Source organism: Caenorhabditis elegans, chromosome IV, assembly GCF_000002985.6.
Source record: "Caenorhabditis elegans chromosome IV".
NCBI classification, from domain to species: Eukaryota; Metazoa; Nematoda; class Chromadorea; order Rhabditida; family Rhabditidae; genus Caenorhabditis; species Caenorhabditis elegans.
This window is the reverse complement of record NC_003282.8, coordinates 5,014,991-5,031,549: the sequence shown is the minus strand read 5'-3', so window position 1 is coordinate 5,031,549 and position 16,559 is coordinate 5,014,991. Positions and strand designations below refer to the sequence as shown.

Here is a 16,559-nt window from a genome sequence, read left to right as displayed (position 1 = left end):
TGTCCATTTGAATACCAATGGTGCCCAATGATGCAACTGAAGTAGTTTGATTTTAAAGTTCACAGTTACCGCACAATTTATATGGCCATAGCTTTGAAAAATTGATTGATATTTTACAAAATTTTCTTTTGTCACCGTTTGAAACTCATAAAACAGTTTCTTTCAAAATATACTTTAACTCTTACAAGACATCAAACAACCACAATGAATTCATCATCAGAAATGCGAATGAGTTAGAATAAATAGATTACAGAATAGTGTTTTGGAAAATTACAGTTTCAACTTGGAGTTTTACTTAATGCCCATTTGATTTATCTATTAACTAGTTGGTCGCTTAAGTATATTTCAATTTTCTAACTCATGAAATTGTGTGATTTTAAAGTTTTCTAATCTACAAAAGTAATTATATAATTACAAATTAACGAATGTTTAATGTAAGTATAAAAGGAAATAAAATATATTTGTAATTCACAAAACGAACATTCATTAAAAAAGAAATTTCTCATAATTCAAATCACTTTATTTGTACAGACACATAACTCTTCAATTATTCTCATCGGCCAAAATCTTGCGTGGACTCAGCATCTCATCTTGCTGAAAAAATTGAAAATTTCAAAAAGTTAACAGCACTATGTAGCAAACCTTCTGACAACGATTATACTTGGACAAGTTGCTCTTCTCGTGATGTGGGCTCCGGCTGCGGCTTCCACGTTTCTTGTGTTTCTTGGAAGAATTTGGAACATGAATGCAGGCCTGAGTGGTATTGCTAGTCGATAGGCTGACCTTATCCCCGTCCATGCTCATTTCAAGAACACGGCTCACTCCGGCTTCGATTCCGGCTCCACTCATTGTTTTCGGGCGGCCTGTTTCGTCTTTGATAGTGAGGTGGAGCTTCCTTAAAAGATGATTTGAAAACTGTAAAAATTGTGTTAATTGCGGAAATTGTATACTTTAGAAGTGTGGTTTTCACTTGCACTAGATGAGTATCAGTTGTTTTTATTTAAATAAAACAATGAAACTGTTTTTTTCTTGAGAAAATGTTTGTTTACCGATTAAAATAAGTCAACGTTTCTTTAGGAATATATAGTTGCCTTTGGTGTGACCTACGCATACCTGCCTTGGTAATTTTGCCGAAAAAGAAAACTTACGAATCCTTATCATCAAAACAAATCTCGCTGATCAAGTCACTAATCATCAAATACAAATCTTTTCTCCGCTTATCCACGTCCTCCACAATCACTTTTTCACCATAGTCATTTCGTTTCTTAGACTTTGCAATCATTTGCACCGCATTGACAACGATAATAAAATGAGCACACGTTGACATAGAAGATACTGCCGACATTCCGAAGATTTGCTCAACGAACCGACTAAAAATCACTTGAAGCTTTTTTGTGAAATAGTAGGAAAGAAATTACCTTTTTGATGAGAAACTGGACTGGAGAAAGAAAGAAAACATGAGGAAAAGCAGAACAAAATGGTAAGAGAGAAAAAGGCAGGCAACTCCGATCCAATGATTGTTGGATAGTCTGATCAAAACGAATCCCGCAATCAACTGTAAACTTTTCGTTATTTTTAGAATTTCTGTGTATATTACCTCAAACATCATAATTTCAGCTAAATACGCCCACAAATCTCGAACTTCTCCCCAAACAAACTGATAAGTCATTGCAGTTAGCAAGTACACAATGATGAAAATTTGCAAACATCCGATGATCGAAGAGGCAGCAGTGGATGTGCTTAAAATAAATAATATTTCTATAATCCTCAAGTGTCAATTGGAAGTTTTTCTACGCGCAGTCGAAAATTACTTCAACTAGCTACGACCTCGTTGCTGATTTTCTGTAAGCCGAGCTACGCGATTGGCTGAAAGTTTTGGCTGTCGCTACCAGCATATTTCTCATGTTTCGAAATAGTTTGAGAGTTCTTAAGCCATCGAATAGTTGGACCAGTAAAAAATCAATACTCCTCCACCATATAACTTTTTGCGCCGTGTCAGCTGCGCAGATTTTCAATATGTACGAACTTCTCTTTCTTATCTCCACTCTTCTTTTTCTCCGCCACTTTATAAATGGTTCGAGGTGCCGAGCTAGTCTTCTTATCCTCCTCGTGAAAACTGGAAACCTCATGTGGAAGAACCGAAGTGAAGGATCTGTAACAAACGTTTCAGTTGAAAAGTTGAAAAATAGTTTACCTTTTCGAACTATTTCCAAGCGAATTAGCCTTCTTTTTCTGTTTTCGTGCTCCCATTTTTTGAAGTGTAGAGGGGTTGTGTAGAACGTTGAGAAATGTCGAGAAATATCGATTGATTTGATCGAAACTTCTAAACGTGAGAACGTGGGTGTGCACGTTAAAATAATTTCAACCTTTTTCACCAAAGAAACATGTTTCGCTGTTTTTTTATTGCGTGGAGTTTAATGTTTTCACGTATGAATATATCCACGTTGAGTCAGTTGGAAACTTGTACTGCCAAATGAAAAAAAAATCAATATCAGTTTACTTTCCAAGCGATTTATAGTTTTTCTTCATTAGCTTTAAAGGTAATTTCTTGAAATATGATATAGGAGAAGTATCATTAATTTTCCAGATGACAATATCCTATACTTATGACGTCGCGACGGAATCTTATTTCGGGTTTTTCAAAGTAAAACCTGCCACCTAATCACCACTGAGTATAAAGATATCCCTGTTTCAGGTGTTATTTCGATGGAAGGGTTCCGTGTGGAAATTGATTCACAGGGAATTGTTTATGTGGCTCGTTCTATACTATACCGTTTTGGCAATTTATCGAACTCTGGATGAGGAGAGGAAAAAGTGTTGTCTATGCAAACTATCATTTACTAAGATTAGGTTTTTGTAGGATTTTCAGGAGCAATATTGAACATTTTATCAACTTTGAACCTTCCATTCTAACGTTTATGTTGTCTTTCTTCGTCACCACAATTGTGCAGCGTTGGAACAATGTCTTCACGAATATGGGGTTTATTGAGAAGTTCGTTGGTTTCATTTGTGAAGCTAAAATAGTTTAAACGAACCAAGGTGTCAATAAGACCAATTACAAACCGCTTATTTCAGAATGTTAATCTGAATTTTAAAATAAAAATTGATAGAGTAGTGTAGGAAAATAATTTTTATTTGTTTGAAAAAACACCAAAAAGTGCCTGAAAGTAGCTGTTTGCCGTTAAACATTTTTTTGATAAGCAGCAACTTTCAGATACAACTTGAGGTGTTTTTCGAATGGTTCAACAATTAAAAATATTATTTTCAGATCGAACGAACTTTTTCCTATATTTCTATATCAATTTTTAGCTGCAAATTTGGATTATCATGCTGAAATAAGAGGTTTTGTCTGTCTCCCATCTCTTCTTGTCTCGCCTCTTTCTTTACCCACCCGTCCTGCTTCCCGGTGTGTGCACCTGATCGTCATAGGTCGCGAGCCCTAAATTCCAATTTTTCAATTTTCAGCGCAGCTTATGCCGTTTCTTCTTTCATGAAGAATGGTGAAGATGTTAGAAGGGCTCAGAGAACTGTTATTCGGTATTTGGTTGCATCTCAAGTGAGTTTATAAGTTAACCATTTTTGAAATATATTTCATTTTTAGATCCTCGTCATGCGATCGATTTCCATCAAAGCACTCAGACGTTTCCCAAATTATGAATCGATTGTTACTGCTGGTATTTTATTTATAAATATATGGGTTTTGAAAAGACTTTGAAACTTATGAAAGTTTTCAGGATTCCTAACAAAAGAAGAATCTACGATAATTCAAAATACGGATTTAAGTTACGACTCTTCTTGTGTTCCAATTCGATGGGCGATACAAGTTCTCCGACATCAATACAGAGTAGGCAACTACAAAAGTATACAAAATCTAACATATTTATTTATTTCAGAGTGGAAACTTCTTCAGTCATTCGGTATATCGGGCCACGTGGAAAGAAGTCAGTGATTTTGAAACGCATCTTTCTAGAGTGAGAAAAGTTGATTGGGTTCCCATTCCATTGGCCTATCCACAAGTGATTTTCTTTGCTGTTCGACTTTACTTTGTTATTTGTGCATTTGCGAAGCAATATTTTGATCTCGATGATGATGATGCGGTAGGAACATTTAAAATTTTCAAGAACTAGAAAATCTGAATTCTGATTAAAACTTGATTAGAGCTTATGGTCGGAACTTGTTTTAGAAACTGCTATGCTTTAATTTGAAATATAAACGTTTTAAACACTTTTCTAATGGGGAAATTTTGCCTTCAAATTCATTAACGAGAAACCCCAAGTATTTTTTTGATTATAATCCATAATTACAAGACATTTTACAAATTTTGGAAGAATGAAAACTACAATTACTCATTTTCAGCGCTACGTCATCCATTACTATTTTCCAATCGTAACTGTATTCCAATTCATTTGTCTGATGGGATGGTTGAAAGTTGCGGAAGCTCTTCTAAATCCATTAGGAGAGGATGATGACGATTTTGAAGTCAACTTTCTGATTGACAGTAACATATATGTAGGTGAAATGTCTGTTTCAAATCGAAGCATAATCATTAGGTTATAGACTGGTATGTTAATAATCGAAACATCGAAACCGCCGCCTCTTAAACCTGACCTGTTCGAGGATCGAAACTTTGGCCCAATCTATCCGAATAATATCACTGATCAAAGTGTCGGACAGGCTCTCTGCGGATCTGTAGAAAATATAAAGTGAGCTTTTAATAAAATGAAAAATCGCCAAATTTAAATAATTTTAAGATTAGCCGGTAAAGATGCAAGTATTGAAGTTAAGAAAAATGGAGAAAACAATCCACCAGCATAAAATAAATCCCAGAGAACCCTGAATCAATGAACAAGACAAATAAGTAATCCTCTTTTATTTTTAATAATTTTCTTTCAAATCGTTTGTTTTACTAGAAATGTTACCTCATTTATTACATGTCCTATTTCCATTCTTCGTGTATTATTCAAAATATTGTTTTGTCTGTAAACCTGTTCTTAATTATTTTTGCCCAATAAAACAGTCATTTAATTAAAAATAAATTATGTTGTTTTAGGAATCGGCAGAAGTGGTTTAATATAAATATTTAAAACTTGTGATCTTCGAAAGTTCGGACTTTTTGAGTGTTCCTAGAACAGATTTGTTAAAACTTTCACGGGGTTTGCCGACGGAGTAAAATTTGCCGAATTTGACTTAAAATTTATTATTTTTGTGGAATTGCAGAGCATCGTTTTTACAAAATGAGACAGAGCTACTTCAGTGACAGAGTACTTTAAAAATATTTGCTTTACCTGAAATGTTTTCACTCAGTTGAAACAATTGAAAAAGTACTCAACTTTTCTGAAAGTTGAAAATTGCGGGTCCAAGTATCGAATTTGTTTCTAAAAGTTTTCAACTTTCAGAAAATTTTTGAGAAATCTCTCTCTCTATTGATCTAACCGAAATAAAATTGTTTTATGATAAAACAAATGTTTTTATATGCTAACTAAATTAAAATAAAAAATTAATGCACAAACTTTGTGACTTTTCCGGAAATTTTAAACATTCAATTTTCAAAAACCACTACTCTTAAAAATGCACAAACGTGAAAAACTTTTTACTCCATAATATTTAAACAATCAATTAATTTCGCGCAAACTTTGCAGTTCGATAAAAGTCCACGTAGGATGAGTTGTAGACTTTGAAAATTTTGAAAATATTTAAATGAGTGTGTCACTATAATTTTTCCCCCTGTTGATATTTTGTTTGTTAAAAGCTGCAAAAGTACGTTTGTCTAGTCAAACTTATACAATAAAATTAAATTTTTCAGATGACAATGTCATATAACTGTGATGTCGCTACGGATTCGTATTTTAACTTTTTCAAAGTAAATCCTTTTACTAAATCAACATATAAAAACAACATTATTTTCCAGATACTATTTCGATGGAAAGGGTCTGTATGGAAATCAATTTGGAAAGAATTGGCATTGTGGATTGTTACTTATTATACAATAAAAGCGGTCTATATGACTTTGGATGATGATAGGAAAATGTATTGAAAATTAATAATAGGTAACTTATATGCCAATTTTTCAGAATTTTCGACAAAAATTTCCTCCCCAAAATTGCTAACTTTGATCTTTCTGTGTTGACGTTTATGCTCACTTTTTTCGTCACCACAATTGTGGCGCGTTGGAACAAGATCTTCGATAATATGGGTTTCATTGAGAGGTTAGGTTTTATTATTTTTACATAAAATATGCGAGCGAGGGTATTGTCCCATGCCAGGTACAAGTTTTTCCGGTACTTATGGATTTCGTTTCCCCCAAAATGTTTTAATTTTCTAAAATTTCATTTTCCACCTTTCAAATTAAATTCTTACCAAGAAATTAAAAAAAAACAAAGTTCAGAATACATTATCACACTTTCAAACTAAATTCTTTACACAGTTTATTCAAAATTTCAAAATGTTCCTGATTATTTTTGGAAGTTTGAACATTTATTGAGTTTAATTTAATGTAACTTTTACACCCGCTACAATGTCCTCACCAACTCCCAATGAAATACCGCTTCTTAAATTCACAACCAAGTGCCTTCCGACCAAAACGTCAGCAAAGATTGGAGATGATAGCGAAATTGTAGACGTACCAACTCTGCTGATATATTTAGCGAAAGTTTGTTCAACAAAAAGTCACAACTCAAAAAATATTTTAAGTTTCAAAATTCAGGTATTGACTCGGCAAAGTGATCAACACAAAGTGTCTATAATGAATCGTTTTGTGTGGATTGCCAATATGTTTATTTTTTCAGCGCCGCTTATGCGATAGCCGCATTCATGGATGATAAAAATGATGAACCTATACTTAAGCCTGCGCAAGAAAAGAAAGAAATAATCAAATTGGAAGATAGAACAGACAGTGTTGAAAAGGAATCGGATAAGAACACAAAGAACAAGAAGAAGAGCAGTGGAGAACAGAATAAAACTGTTAAAAGTGGCGCAGAGAATATGAAAATTCTTAAACCCGATGCCGTCAAATATGTTGAAAAGCAAAAAGAATTAGAAAAATTGAATGCTGCTAAGAAGGAAGAGGAGAGAATGGAATTAGAAAAACTGGATGCAGAGAGAAAGAATAAATTGAGAATGGCTCGGCGAACTATTATTCGTTACTTGGTGGCATCACAGGTATATTTTTAATTACGCTTAAAACGTGAGTGAATCAGAGAAAAGCATGCAGGTTTTTCGGGACAGGTCCTATGTTAAGTCATTGAAATTACTCAGCCTTGTTATGAAGCCTATCAATTTTTAGATGTAACAGTTCTCGGTCTAATTTCAATTTTTAAAGGTACTGGTGTTGCGAACAATTTCGATGAGAACTCTCCGCCGTTTTCCGAACTATACGTCAATTGTTGCCGCCGGTAGGTCTGCTTAATTTTGTCCTCTTCATCTGAAAGTTTTCAGGATTTCTACACCAAGATGAAGCTGACATCATAGAGAACATGGATTTCGAGTATGACCGGACTTGGGTTCCAATAAGATGGGCAACAGAAATCCTTAGAGAACAATTCATGGCTGTTTCTGCTACTGTGCGTGAGCTTCACAGAGCGTGTTGATAAGTTGAAAGTTTCAGAACAAAGATCATCCGTTTGCCGCTCCCTCACTATACAGTGCAGCATGGCAGGAGATTAAGAATTTCCAAGCTAGTATTTCAGTTGTGAAAAACGCTGATTGGGTTCCAATTCCATTGGCCTATCCACAAGTGATATTTTTTGCTGTTCGACTCTACTTTATTTTCTGTACATTCACAAGACAACACATGCTTACTGATCCTGAAATTGATAGGACGATTGATTCGGTAAGCAAACTTGTTTTGGAATTAAAATTGTTGGCACGGTTGCCAACAGTTTTCGTATCCAAGGGACAAATAGCAAAATAAGAAAGATTTATTCAAAATGTAGAAAAATATATCCCTACAATACAAAAAGTTATCTTATATACCCCTAAACCCCTCAATAAAACAATAAAAGCTACCCCGCAAAAGTCATAAATATTCACCTCCGCACAACAGTTTTATTAACCATCAAATCGTTGATGTTTGAAACATCTCCGATTTGACACTCCCGGGCAAATAAAGGTTGGAATCAGGACCTACTAAAAATATTTAGTGCGAAATCTTAGTCTTTGGTTCCTACGACGGGTTATAAAATATCTAGATCCAAGTTTCCTAACAATAATAAAAGAAATTATAAATACAACAACTAACCCTAATACAATCAAAATGTTTTGGATTCCCTCAAAGATATTTTTGGCGAAATTAAAGAGAACTTGACCGAAAGAGAAGGAGTAAGACTTAACAGTTTCAAAAGGATTCGCAAAATATGACTTATTCATGGAGAAGGTGGGTGGATCCTTTAGTCGTCCGCTGAGCATCCAGTTAGTCCGTAAGCCACAATCCGCAGTGCAATTGACCAAAACATCTTGATCCGGGGTTGAGAATGTCCAAATCATTGCTGTTCCTTCAGGACCGCATTGAACAGAGCCATCCATTGCCTTACATAGCCACAATCAGAAGATTGCAGGTCCCCTGCCTGGGTCACCAAATGTTGGCACGGTTGCCAACAGTTTTCGTATCCAAGTAGTCCAAGGGACAAATAACAAAATAAGAAAGATTTATTCAAAATGTAGAAAAATATATCCCTACAATACAAAAAGTTATCTTATATACCCCTAAACCCCTCAATAAAACAATAAAAGCTACCCCGCAAAAGTCATAAATATTCACCTCCGCACAACAGTTTTATTAACCATCAAATCGTTGATGTTTGAAACATCTCCGATTTGACAAAAATGCTGTTCGAATAATTTTAACTAGAAAATTATCAGATTTTTGAATTTAGTCAAAAACGAACGAAGAGAAATTCTTAAAGCAGTATACAGTAAAAACTATCCACTTTGAATTAAAAACCTGTTCTATTAATATTTATTTACAGAGCAATTACATAACTTATTACATTCCACTTGGAAATATATTCCAATTCATTTGTCTGATGGGATGGGTGAAAGTTTCTGAAGCTCTTCTGAATCCATTAGGAGAAGATGACGACGATTTTGAAGTGAACTTCCTCATTGACAGGAATATTTATGTAAGTTTCTTTTATGCGTCTCTTAATGTTGGTAAATTGGAATTAGAATCCAGAAAAATCGGAATATGCTTTGAAATAGTCAAAGTACCCCAATGTGCAACGAATGTGCAACAAAAACAACGATAAGAAAATTGCGACAGAATTTAAATTACAAAATGAAAAATCACATTTGAAGTAATGAGGGCCAGAGCAGCATTAATTAGATACACTTTATTACACAGAATCTTCAGGCAATCGCCAGAAGACCACACAAGTTAAGGTAGTTCATTTGAGTAGATTGAGAACTGATGTTTCTTCCACAATCTCCTCCTTATATAGACATCTGATATGACCTTTCACGTAAAGGCCGCAAAGGTTGTTCCACTGGTTTATTGATATTTCATTTGCATTCTTTCGGTCAAAGAGTTCCTACGTGATAGGGCTTCTTTTGTCGTTGTAGAAGTGTGACCATGAATCGCGTTGCTAGGTGGACTATGTTGAGTGTAATAAGCCGTTTTTAAATGTAGTCTTTTTTATATTCTTACCACAAAGTTAGTCGAGAACAGGAGAGGTTCATCCTATCCGTATTCGCGACAAAAACCACAGCCCGATTTCCTAACATTTTAACATTTTGCAGACCGGAATGGCGATTGTCGATACTGAATATGCTGAATGCCCTGCTTTGAAAAAGAAAAATCTTGGAAAAGAAAAAATAGACGCGTTCGAGGGAGAACACGCCCGTCCATTTTATCCGCATGGTATGGATGGAAGCATTGGAGACGCCCTAGTTGGATCTGCACAGAATATGAAGTAAGCTTTTATTCCAATCGACATTCATCAAACCTCATAAATTTTCAGATTTGATGACCCTCCTGAAATGAAACAATTTTCTGTTAATATTACCCCATCGAAGCCCCGTCCAACTCCATTAAAGCCAAAGAATAAAGAAGGTGCACAAAGAAAAATCAGTAATGCTTCTACATTCAGTACATCAACTTTCAATGAGTCAGGTTATTCAACTAATAAGGCAGGCGCTTTGGGACCTATTCCTATTAGTTTTGATACTCCAAATGTGGGCGTGAACAAAAAATAAGTAATCGTTTTCTGTTTTTTCCCAATTTATGGAAACCATTCCATCTCTTAGTTTAAATTTCACTGAACCTTCTTTTGTTGATTTCTTGTAATGTCCCATTTCTTTCAATCACTACTTGTACATTTAAAGTTTTTGCTTGCAATATTCATTCTCATTTATTTTCTTTTATGTGAACATGTACCCTATTATTTTTAATTCATTATTTGGTATTTAAATTGTAAATAAATACATTATTTTTTCAAATTGTTTCAACTTTTAATTTTGAGAAAGATTTCGACGTTAATAATTAATCGAGCTGGCAACTGAGGGAGTAACTTTATGAATAATTTGAATCCCTCAATTTGATGGATAAGTTTGTAAAAAATTATAGGTTTTTTGATTTAGTTACTAACACAATTTTTAAAAAAAGAAGTTGCTAATAATATTCAATGCTAAATATGAGAAACTATCGCCGACTTTTTGTAGGTTTCTAACAAGTAATAGTTCAGAGAACTCAAAAAGTTTGTAATTTGCGTCACTTCAAAAAATCAAAACGGCAACCATTATAGATCTCTTTTGGAATGATATTGTGAAATATTATCATCATTTCTACTCACTCGAGACTCACTGACTTATGCAAATTCAAATTTTTAGCCAGTGTCCCGAGTGGCAATCGCTCATAGTATTCAACTTATTCTTTATAAAAACCTTTTGTTTTCAGAAATATTTCGTTTTAACTTGATTTACAGATTCGAATGAACAAAAATCCAGTTGAAAATGAACAATTTTCGATTTTTCCTGCTTTTCCTGGCCACAATCTCGATGACATTTGTCTATAGTAATCGAGTGGTTTTTGGATTTACGATTATTTGCCAACAAGGTGGAAATGAGAGTGATGATACGACAAGTGTAATTGTGGATCCCGGTGAGTTTGGAAACTTGTAAAATAGTTTAAGAGACCTTATCTTTAACTTGTCTTAAGAAGTTGAAGTTTAGAATTTTAGAAATTTTTTAAATTGATTTGAGAGCCAATGTCCAAGTCAAAGGCACACTGGAGACTATTCCTTTTATCACCACACATTTTTTTTTAATTCTGAGATTTAGAATCTTTGAAACAGCAATTTTTTTCAAATCTGAATACTGTACAATACAATGAATTTCAATAAATTATTGCAGACTATTATCTTCTTGACACTTTAAACATTGCCTGGATGTTCACCGCAACAGCCGTCGGAATGTGTCTTGGTCCTGCTCCATTTTACTTTGTTGGTTTCCTAAGTACTCGTGTCCTTATCTTCACCTACGGTATTATGTCAGCACTCAGTTCCATCCTCTACCCATTGTTCGATTCCCTTGGCTTCTGGCCAGCTCTTGTCTGCCGGTTCTTTGCTGGATTTGCTCAGGCCAGTCAGCTACACTTTACAAATGACCTCGTACTTCGATGGACTCCTGAATCAGAAGCCTCATTCTTCTTCTCAATAATGCTTGCAACGTCACAGTTTGGCCCGTTGTTCACAATGATTTTGGGCGGTGAGATGTGTTCTTCCTCGTTTTTTGGATGGGAAGCCACCTACTACATATTGGGAGTAGGTACATTCATCTCTTCAACTGCATTTGCATATTATTATTCTGATAATGTAGAGAAGAATTGGTTAGTTGAGTTTATTTAATAGATTGAAAGTCTGATAAATTTTAAAATTAACATGTATAGTATTTGAAAAGTTCTCTGTAATGGCAAAATTACTAAACCACATGTACGGTAAAATTTATTTATTTCTGATTTATGGGAACTTCTATTAGTAGCAGTTACTCAGTTTTTACCTAAAATTATTTTAAGAATCAATCTAAAAAAAGTAGTACTTTTGAATTTTCTGAAAATTATTTATATTTGAACATTGTAAGAGTTCGAAAAAAATAACTGAAAGTTGTATCAAAACCTATTAAAACTTATTGAAACGCGTTTTTCCAGCAATTTGGAAGAATCCGAGAAGAAATACATTCTTGCTGGAAAGCATTCAACGAAAGAGAAAGAAAAAGTTCCATATAAGGCATTACTGAAAGATTCAACAATTTGGATCAGTTTACTCATGTTCACTGGATATTATTTGGCAATGATTGTTTATCAACAATACTCTCCAACATTCATCAAACAAGTTCTACACTTCACAATTCGAGAAACTGGATATTTCTCTGCAATTCCTCAGTTAATCGCGATTTTCATTAAAATTGGGTGTGGTAGATTATTAGGTGAGTTTTACGTAAATTTACTGTTTCAAAAATAACATATACCATATCACTATTTAAGACTTATTTATGATTTTTTTCTTACATGTCAAAGAATGTTGTTAGTTTTGGTGAAGATATATGTTCTATTCTTGGAACATGTGGTTGAATTTTCCCCCACTTTCATAAGCAAACTGAAACAGTATGTACTCAAATTTATAATTTCAGATGTGAAATTCGGGTGTGGTCCGAAGCTAACTCTTGTCGTGCCTCTTCTTATCTTGGAATCAATGAGTGCTTTCTCCCTGTTCCTCACTGGATTTGTAAGTTTATTTTTCTCATTAAAACTTCAATATTGTTGCATATTTTTATTATTCCAGCTGGATGACCGTGTGTGGTCGTTGATCTTTATGATGATCTTTGCATCTCTTCACTTCTTTGTTCCAGTCATTTGCAGTAGAACTATTCAAATTGTAAACCACTGAAATATTTTGTCTGACTTTTCAATGTTATGATTCAGAGAGCTGGCCAACATTCTCACTTCGCATTGAACTTAAATATGGTGATTGCTGGAATTGCACAGATCTTGATTCCACTGGGAGTTCAAGCAGCGGTACCTGAAAATACAAGAAGCCAGGTGAGAAATACATATCATCATTTATCATATACTAAATTTTTTGGAGTTATCTAGCCTGGGCATGACGCTTTAAATTTAGAATGACTGAAACAGTAATTTTTTTGACTTTAATGCTTCTAAACTGACAATAATTGTTTGAGGGTTCACAACCAGTGATTTCGTGGCAATTGCAAACAACATTTTTTTGAACGATGATTAAAAAAAAACTAAAACTACTAACTAAACATGTAAAAAACTTTATTGAAACATCACCAAAATTGTCCCCAAATAAAACAATTCCAGTGGTCCTTCGTATTCTACTTCCTCGTCATCACAGTAGTCATCACATCAATTCTCTACACACTGTTCTCCCGAGCGACACCTGCCGAATGGACAATGAAGAAAAGAGCATCAGAATACACAATTTATCGATTGTCTGACATATCACCACCCGAACCAATCACAATCCCGATGCCAAGAGAATGCAAGTTTTAATTATTAGGTACGGGTTGGAAACAGTTAAAGTTTTTTGAATAATAAAAACGTCAAATTGTTTGTGTTTATTTTAAATGAAGTTATGATGGGAGTCTGCTTCAAAGTGCTCACATCAAGGCTGTGTGGCTGGTAAAAAAATGCGGCTGACGCCTACAGCTCAGTTTTGTGTTATATGAAGAATAGGTTTTCAAGCATCAAGCTTTGGCACCCCGAATGACAACTATTGCATATTAATGGGAACAGTTCAGCTTATCGATGCATGTAAGAACAAGAAACAATAAATTCAAAATCATCATTTATAAAACATCCATTATTTTAGTGCAATTATCTTGGAGCAAAGTAAGCAGAAGTAGCTCCGCCTCCACCGCCGCCGCCGCCGCCGCCACCGGCTCCCATGTAAACCGATTGTCCGGGGATACCTCCACCGCCTCCTGAAAAAGGCTAGGTTATAGATATGCTTTGCAAAATGAAAAGTATACCTCCACTTTTGGCTCCACCGCCACCACCTCCAACTGGTCCTCCACCAACTCCGAAGTATGCCGATTGGGCGCCAGCTCCTCCACCTCCCATAGCTCCAGATCCAACACCGAAGTACGCAGATGTGGCTCCACCTCCACCTCCTCCTCCCATCGCTGATCCAGATGGCGGTGGTGGTGCTCCTCCAAAAGCTGATGGACCACCTCCCATTGCAGTCATGGTACTAGCTCCTCCTGGAGCACCTCCGACGGCTGTCATGGTCGAGGCACCACGTGGTGCTCCTCCCACAGCAGTCATTGTCGAAGATCCACCAATTGGTGCTCCGCCAACCGCTGTCATCGTAGATGACCCTCCCATTGGTGCACCACCGACAGCTGTCATTGTTGATGCTCCACGTGGGGCTCCTCCAATTGCGGTCATGGTAGATGCTCCGGATGGAGCTCCGCCAACAGCAGTCATGGTGGAAGCTCCTGATGGCGCTCCTCCAACGGCAGTCATTGTTGATCCTCCTCCCATTGGGGCTCCACCGACAGCTGTCATTGTTGATGCTCCACGAGGTGCTCCTCCGATAGCGGTCATGGTTGAAGCTCCCGATGGCGCTCCACCAACTGCAGTCATTGTGCTTGATCCTCCAACAGGGGCTCCACCAACAGCCGTCATGGTTGATGCTCCGCGTGGGGCTCCTCCGACGGCAGTCATAGTCGAAGACCCTCCAGCTGGTGCCGCTGGTGCTAAAAATCTTGAAATAAGATTGTTCCCTCTGAAATTCAAACTCACGTGTAGCAAAGTATCCTGCATCATTTGAAGCAGCTGGTGGTGCTCCACCGCCACCTCCACCTCCAACTGGGCCTCCTCCGACACCAAAGTAAGCCGATTGAGATCCACTGGCAGCGCCTCCGGCTCCAGCTCCCAAGTAACACGACACTCCAGGTGGTGGTGCACCACCTCCTCCAGCTGACTTGTTGCCACCGCCTCCTCCAGCAGGTCCTCCTCCGACTCCGAAATATGCTGATTGAGCTCCAGCATTACCTCCGCCAGCGACTCCGAAATAAGCAGACGTCATTCGATTTTGTGGTGTTCGAATATGATATGAGGAGATTTAGTGAAAACTTCATGCTTATATAGCACTAATACGTCCTCTGACACCATGAACCAGTGACCACCTTTTCACGGTAAAAAGTCATTTGATGAAAAACATTGGTGTTTCCTGAAACATTTTGTTTTTTTTTCACGCCCAAGGTCATTTGGTGAAACGTGATGAAACATTATATTTTGAAAAAAAAAAACAATTTTATTACTTCATTATACTTGCCTCGAAGTTACTCGGACTTCTCATCTTCATCGCTTTTTAATCAACATCATCATGTTTGGACGTTTGAAGCAGAAAGTTAAGGAAAAGACTGGACGTGCCAAGGCGACAACGTAAGTGACTGAAGGCATTAAAGGTACATGCGTCCGCGCAAGTGTCCGCTTTTGCTGGCCTAACAAGTAAGAGAAACAAGTAAGAAAGAGTAAGAGAAAACTCACCCGAGGTGTCTCTTCTAGCAACCGCCTATTCAGATAATTTTAAGCCAGTTCGAGAGTTATTTGTCGCATGGTATAGAAGCTCGTTATTTACATTAAATTTTTAGTCTTCCCGCAGAAGTGGACGATGCGATGGGCTACTTCAAAAATCTGACGCCACGTGTCAAGGACCTTCACAAGAGCATGACAAACTTGGAAGATATTAGCAAGTGGCAGAAGAAGGCCAGTTTCTCTGGCACCCTTGAGAATTACTCGCGTCTCGGTGACAAGATCAATGTGAAACCATTTATGGATGCTGTTGATGCTAGAATGGGTGCCGAAGCTGATGCCGTGAAAGGGGTATAAAGCTACTGTTGCACGACGACTCACAGACTAATCATTCCAGGTCCTCGCGATTTGTGAAAAATACAAGTCATTCTACCAAAACGAGGGAAAACTTCACGCGGACAGTATCGCCAATTTGAATAGGACTCGGCTCGACATGGACAGTGCGGCGGATAAATATGCGAACAACGAGACTGAAGTTAACAAGACTCGTTTGGATAACAGTACCACGGAATTTGAAGTGGCTTGTGAGAGGTTTGTAGGTCTTTCGTAGGCACGATATCCTTATTTGAATGTGTTTCAGAATGCGAGAACTGGCGAACGGAATCAAGACAATTGAATCGAACCATTCTTCCTGGCAAGACGGTCTTATGAAGGAGATTAAAGTGGCGTTGCGTAAATAAAGAAAGGATCCTCTTTGAAAATAAAGATTTTCTACATTCACTTATTTTTTTAGCTTTATACTTTTCAGATCGAATGAACTGTTTCCAACGTTTCCATATTAATTTTTTTTAGTTAAAAAAGTTGGGTATTAACAGTTTTGTTAACAGTTTTGTCTTCCGACAGATGTGAGACGGAAAAATGGCCAAAATTCGAGATTTTGACTAAAATCAGTGTAGCTTTTTCAAAATTTTGAACCGGCATGAAAAAGTTTGAAAAGTTTTCGAGAAGTTTCAATCCGTTCATTTGAGCCCATGTTGGGTCTATAAGATCAAAATCGCCCGAACTGTTA

At 36.5% G+C, this 16,559-nt stretch overlaps 6 protein-coding genes and 12 non-coding genes across 18 annotated transcripts; 9 read left to right on the top strand and 9 right to left on the bottom strand.

Annotated features, from left to right (window-relative positions):
* Positions 1-21: 21 nt before the first annotated feature.
* On the top strand, positions 22-42 carry 21ur-1140. The gene has a single exon (NR_053442.1).
* Positions 43-319: 277 nt separating this feature from the next.
* 21ur-1875 lies at positions 320-340 on the top strand. Its single transcript, NR_053441.1, has one exon.
* Positions 341-503: 163 nt separating this feature from the next.
* Positions 504-2,259, bottom strand: C09B9.2 (uncharacterized protein). The gene is made up of 7 exons (NM_068306.3): positions 2,195-2,259; positions 2,027-2,152; positions 1,598-1,739; positions 1,419-1,555; positions 1,149-1,370; positions 643-895; positions 504-594 (listed from the first exon to the last, which is right to left on the bottom strand). Exons 1-7 carry the CDS (start codon positions 2,248-2,250, stop codon positions 544-546), a joined length of 987 nt encoding a protein of 328 aa, NP_500707.1. The 5' UTR covers positions 2,251-2,259; the 3' UTR covers positions 504-543.
* On the bottom strand, positions 955-975 carry 21ur-9012. Its single transcript, NR_053440.1, has one exon.
* Positions 2,260-2,471: 212 nt separating the features above from the next.
* best-6 (Bestrophin-6) lies at positions 2,472-5,037 on the top strand. The gene is made up of 11 exons (NM_001268339.2): positions 2,472-2,540; positions 2,588-2,644; positions 2,696-2,814; positions 2,861-2,992; positions 3,466-3,556; positions 3,602-3,674; positions 3,735-3,844; positions 3,894-4,097; positions 4,357-4,509; positions 4,558-4,703; positions 4,752-5,037. The coding sequence occupies exons 2-11, from the start codon at positions 2,588-2,590 to the stop codon at positions 4,813-4,815; spliced, it is 1,149 nt and encodes a 382-aa protein (NP_001255268.1). The 5' UTR covers positions 2,472-2,540; the 3' UTR covers positions 4,816-5,037.
* Positions 5,038-5,803: 766 nt separating this feature from the next.
* On the top strand, positions 5,804-10,424 carry C09B9.85 (Bestrophin homolog; the record flags this gene model as incomplete). Its single annotated transcript, NM_001276822.2, has 10 exons — positions 5,804-5,860; positions 5,909-6,027; positions 6,072-6,206; positions 6,786-7,158; positions 7,319-7,391; positions 7,435-7,559; positions 7,604-7,828; positions 8,964-9,116; positions 9,733-9,905; positions 9,954-10,424. The coding sequence occupies 10 exons, from the start codon at positions 5,804-5,806 to the stop codon at positions 10,186-10,188; spliced, it is 1,668 nt and encodes a 555-aa protein (NP_001263751.1). The 3' UTR covers positions 10,189-10,424.
* On the top strand, positions 8,555-8,622 carry mir-8191. Its single transcript, NR_131477.1, has one exon. It is a non-coding gene; the product is annotated as a pre-microRNA mir-8191 (primary transcript).
* Positions 10,425-10,916: 492 nt separating the features above from the next.
* On the top strand, positions 10,917-13,561 carry T28H11.8 (MFS domain-containing protein). Its single transcript, NM_068304.6, has 7 exons — positions 10,917-11,092; positions 11,344-11,818; positions 12,137-12,414; positions 12,619-12,713; positions 12,771-12,863; positions 12,911-13,027; positions 13,310-13,561. The coding sequence occupies exons 1-7, from the start codon at positions 10,945-10,947 to the stop codon at positions 13,499-13,501; spliced, it is 1,398 nt and encodes a 465-aa protein (NP_500705.2). The 5' UTR covers positions 10,917-10,944; the 3' UTR covers positions 13,502-13,561.
* 21ur-13671 lies at positions 11,217-11,237 on the bottom strand. Its single transcript, NR_053439.1, has one exon.
* Positions 11,220-11,240, bottom strand: 21ur-7226. The gene has a single exon (NR_053438.1).
* 21ur-12605 lies at positions 12,061-12,081 on the bottom strand. The gene has a single exon (NR_053437.1).
* Positions 12,165-12,185, bottom strand: 21ur-14897. Its single transcript, NR_053436.1, has one exon.
* C09B9.81 lies at positions 12,429-12,578 on the top strand. Its single transcript, NR_053433.1, has one exon. It is a non-coding gene; the product is annotated as an Unclassified non-coding RNA C09B9.81 (non-coding RNA).
* On the bottom strand, positions 12,438-12,662 carry C09B9.82. Its single transcript, NR_053432.1, has one exon. It is a non-coding gene; the product is annotated as an Unclassified non-coding RNA C09B9.82 (non-coding RNA).
* On the top strand, positions 12,478-12,498 carry 21ur-14081. Its single transcript, NR_053435.1, has one exon.
* 21ur-6413 lies at positions 12,527-12,547 on the bottom strand. The gene has a single exon (NR_053434.1).
* A 222-nt stretch (positions 13,562-13,783) lies between the features above and the next one.
* On the bottom strand, positions 13,784-15,071 carry ssq-4 (Sperm-Specific family, class Q). The gene is made up of 3 exons (NM_068303.5): positions 14,756-15,071; positions 13,981-14,709; positions 13,784-13,932 (listed from the first exon to the last, which is right to left on the bottom strand). Exons 1-3 carry the CDS (start codon positions 15,039-15,041, stop codon positions 13,826-13,828), a joined length of 1,122 nt encoding a protein of 373 aa, NP_500704.2. The 5' UTR covers positions 15,042-15,071; the 3' UTR covers positions 13,784-13,825.
* T28H11.7 (BAR domain-containing protein) lies at positions 14,375-16,274 on the top strand. The gene is made up of 4 exons (NM_068302.5): positions 14,375-15,400; positions 15,610-15,841; positions 15,888-16,081; positions 16,131-16,274. Exons 1-4 carry the CDS (start codon positions 15,342-15,344, stop codon positions 16,228-16,230), a joined length of 585 nt encoding a protein of 194 aa, NP_500703.1. The 5' UTR covers positions 14,375-15,341; the 3' UTR covers positions 16,231-16,274.
* The last annotated feature ends 285 nt before the right edge of the window (positions 16,275-16,559 follow it).